The sequence below is a fragment of the Octopus bimaculoides genome, chromosome 2 (genome assembly GCF_001194135.2).
Source record: "Octopus bimaculoides isolate UCB-OBI-ISO-001 chromosome 2, ASM119413v2, whole genome shotgun sequence".
Classification (NCBI taxonomy): Eukaryota; Metazoa; Mollusca; class Cephalopoda; order Octopoda; family Octopodidae; genus Octopus; species Octopus bimaculoides.
In genome coordinates this window covers 129,502,950-129,506,848 of record NC_068982.1, presented here as the reverse complement: position 1 = coordinate 129,506,848, position 3,899 = coordinate 129,502,950, and the positions used below count along the sequence as shown (strand labels likewise).

General features: G+C 35.2%; 1 protein-coding gene across 5 annotated transcripts in view; it reads right to left on the bottom strand.

Annotated features, from left to right (window-relative positions):
• Positions 1-3,899, bottom strand: part of LOC106875939 (GTPase-activating protein and VPS9 domain-containing protein 1) — an 86,987-nt gene that overhangs the window by 49,155 nt on the left and 33,933 nt on the right. For all 5 annotated transcript variants that reach the window (XM_052965593.1, XM_052965594.1, XM_052965595.1 and 2 more), the window contains exon 2: positions 377-1,578. In XM_052965593.1, the coding sequence (XP_052821553.1) occupies positions 377-1,495 (1,119 nt within the window). In that variant the 5' untranslated portion in view covers positions 1,496-1,578. The remainder of the gene's footprint in view (positions 1-376; positions 1,579-3,899) is intronic.

The window sequence follows — 3,899 nt, the reverse complement described above, 5'->3', positions numbered from 1 at the left end:
TTCTCTCTTTCTCTCTCTGTGAAAGTATCTGTCACTACAGTATCGAAATGTGATTGTTTCAATTAGTGGAATAGTTTCATTTTTAAAGTGAAAGTATTTGACATGAGTGTTTTTGTTTCACTTTTGACACGTAATACTTAAATAGTGGAGGAGATATTATGTTGCCGTGTGCTCGAACTCTGCAAGAAGTTAATAATTTTTTTTGACTAAAACACAACTGGAACCCTAAGTAAGGCATGTGTAAAATTTGAATGAAATTGGTTGCGTAGTTCTCGAGTTTTAGGGATTCACACAGACAGACAGACAGACAGACACACATTCTCATTTTTATATATGTAGATAAACAAATGAAAAAAATATATAAACAGAATCTTACCTTGTCAAATTTGTCATAAAGATCACTGAATTTTGGAGGAATATCATCTGTTTGTGAAAAGGCAAGCACTTGGATGATCTGTGCAATCTGCATGAGGTTATGACGGGCAATATGACTTATTGGGACATCAGACATGATGCCGTAAGGTGCTGGATCCCAGATAGCAGGACATATAAATAAAGCAAAAACTAAATCTGCACAAACTGCTCGAACTTCAGCAGCTGAATGTTTGCCAGACTTTGATAAAAGTTGATAAATCTGTGAGACTAGCCATGAGAGACTTACTGGAAAACAATACATATTGTTCTTGATTGCAGAAATGAACCGATTCGATAAGGTCACTAGCTTATCGACAATGAAATTACGATAGTTTTGTAAATTAGTTTTCCATTCTGTTGACCCTTGTTCCCCAAAGCGTCGCATCCTTTCAGAGGGAGTAAAACGTACAAGTGCTTTGTCGGGATCAATATCATAAAACCATTCATCTTCCATCAGAAGCTTCATGACAGGATCATGTAAAGCTGCTGTCAGGAACAGTTTGGAAGAAAATAAAGAATCAAAAAAGTTCTTGAAAAGTTTGCTAAAAGCACAAGACCCTTTGCGAATCAGTCGGCGTGGATTATCATCATAAGTTAGCTGATTTTCAGCAAGAGTATACAACAGTTGCAAGGCCATGTATTCATCTTCCAGCATCACACAATTACCATAGAGAGATGGCAAGACAATACCAACAACCTTCTGTGATCCTTCAATGCCCCTTTTCTCTCCACAGCTGATCAGCTGAGCAACTAATTTTGGGTTATCTCGTAAATATTTCAAAAGGTCTGCAAATTTGATGTCATGGTAACCAAGCTGCTTGTAGCTATCAATAAAATTGATAGATTCGAGCTGCTTGGCTTTTGCACAAAACCCTGACTGTACTATTCCATGTATGGTGGTAACTAGCATCTCTAAGTTAGTACGTTGTTGTCTCATGATCCAGGAAACATGATACAAAGCTTCTGCAACTTTTTTAACATCTTCATATATTTTTTGCATCTGTTCTCTTTCTGAATTGATAAAGAGTCTTTCTTTCTTCAACTGCCATGCCAACTCTTCTAGCTGTACTGCTAATGACATGGCTGGTTCTTCACAAGTGCTCCAACCAAAATTATTCACTTTTTGACCAAGTCAAAGATATGCAGTAAAACAGACTGTCAAGCCTGTGAAATAAAGAAAAAGAAAGAAATACATAATAGATAAAATGAAAAATTAGACTTTACAATATTACAAAAATTATACTTAAGCAGTGACTACATTTTAAGTTAGTAAAACTAAAAAACCTGATAATTGGTATGAAAAATATCTTACATTAAAAATAGTCCAATGCTATTTTATAATAATTATTTCTAACATAAGCACAAAACCTGAAATTTAGAGAGAGAAAGTTACTTGATTAAATCAACCTCGGTACTTTATTTAATCAACCCTGGAGGGATGAAAGGCAAAGATGACATCGGCAGGATTTGAACTCAGAATATAAAGAACTAAAAACAAATGCAACAAGGTATTTTCTTTGATGCTCAAATGACTCTGCCAAATCATCACCCAATTAATAACAAATTCTAATTTAGATAGAAGACCAAATATTTGTTGTTGTTTTTTTTTTGGGGGGGGGGAAGTAGTCATTATCATTGATTCCAGTACTTAACTGATACTATATTTCATTGGCCTAAGAGGGATGATAAGCAAAACAGAACTCACTGGAATTTGAAATCAGAACATAAAATACCAGAACAAATGCTGCAATTCATTTTGTTCACAGCTCTAACAATTCTCTCAGTCAACCATTAAGGAAATTTTTTTAAATATTGTATTCCACTTGTACTCTCTAATTTGAGAGTTTAGTTTAATAAAATTAAATAAACTTAAGTGAATGGAGAATGTGATCAATTTGTTCCTGATCTAATATAAAAAAATCTAGTAGCTTACACTGGTATATAAAATGGAAAGACAAGTTTCAAAAAGTTATCTTCCAGAGCAGAAATTATTCCAAGATGTACCTTAGGATAATAACACAACACCAGCCATGAATTAGACCACTGGAAATATAAGGTTAGCTTCATTTAAAAAATAATGATGTAAATACATTATTAAAAGTATTGTTGTTGTTGGCACTCCATCACTTACGACGTCGAGGGTTCCAGTTGATCCGATCGACGGAACAGCCTGCTCATGAAATTAACATGCAAGTGGCTGAGCACTCCACAGACATGTGTACCCTTAACGTAGTTCTCGGGAATATTCAGCGTGACACAGTGTGACAAGGCTGACTCTTTGAATTACAGGCACAACAGAAACAGGAAGTAAGAGTGAGAGAAAGTTGTGGTGAAAGAGTACAGCAGGGTTTGCCACCATCCCCTGCCAGAGCCTTATGGAGCTTTAGGTGTTTTCGCTCAATAAACACTCACAACGCCCAGTCTGGGAATCGAAACCATGATCCTATGACCGCGAGTCCGCTGCCCTAACCACTGGGCCATTGCGCCTCCACTTAAAAGTATATTCTTCTCTAAAAATATACTGTTTCTAATGCAATTCAGTCAGTCAAATTTGTATGACTTAGGGAGAGAAGAAGGTGCTGTCATTTCAAAACTGACTCTGCATATTGGGTCTTAAAATGTTAGCACCCTTTTCTTGCCATAGTATATAAACTTGACCAAATTACAGCCATCGCAGTATAATTTCTATCAATGTAGACCAGGACTAGTTTCCTCACACTTATTGGGAGGGAAGGACACCACTTACATAATGACAATATTTCTTTAAAACTATCATGTGATGTCAAGGGAAGGAAACAGTGACATACACCTGCACATATACACATATATATGAGCTTCTTTCAGTTTCCATTTACTAAATCCACTCACAAGTCTTTAGTTGGTCTGAGACTATAGCAGAAGACATTTACCTAAGGTACCACACATTGGGATAGAGCTCAAAACCAAGTGGCTGAGAGGCAAATTTCTCATCACACATACCTGTCTCTATCACAATCAAATATTTTATTAACTGAATAAAGTACACCATACTGGAGCTGATCTGGATTTTCTAAATAAGAAGTAAATGTTCTGAGATAAAATAATTGCTAACTTACAAATCAACTTCCTCTAAACAACTTTAGACATGTTTAAAATACAGGCTTACAAGGTGTCACTTCTTTCAATAAGGTCAACAACTCTTGGCAACTGGCCAAATAGAGTAAAGTAATATAGTTGATGTTAGAAGCAAACTGATGTATCAACATAAAACATCACTTGTTTGTTTGTTCACACACACTGATGTTGAATTAGTAACAAGAGGTATGTCAAAGTAATTCTTCAATTAATCACTACAGCCACTGTAACACTATTTGAACTAGTTGAATGCTTAGGTTTACTATTACTAAAATCTAGTAGGAGTTTCTATATAGTCATTTGACTTATTAATATGGCAGTAAAATCTCTCTGAATATCATCTATAATATATATATATATATATATATATA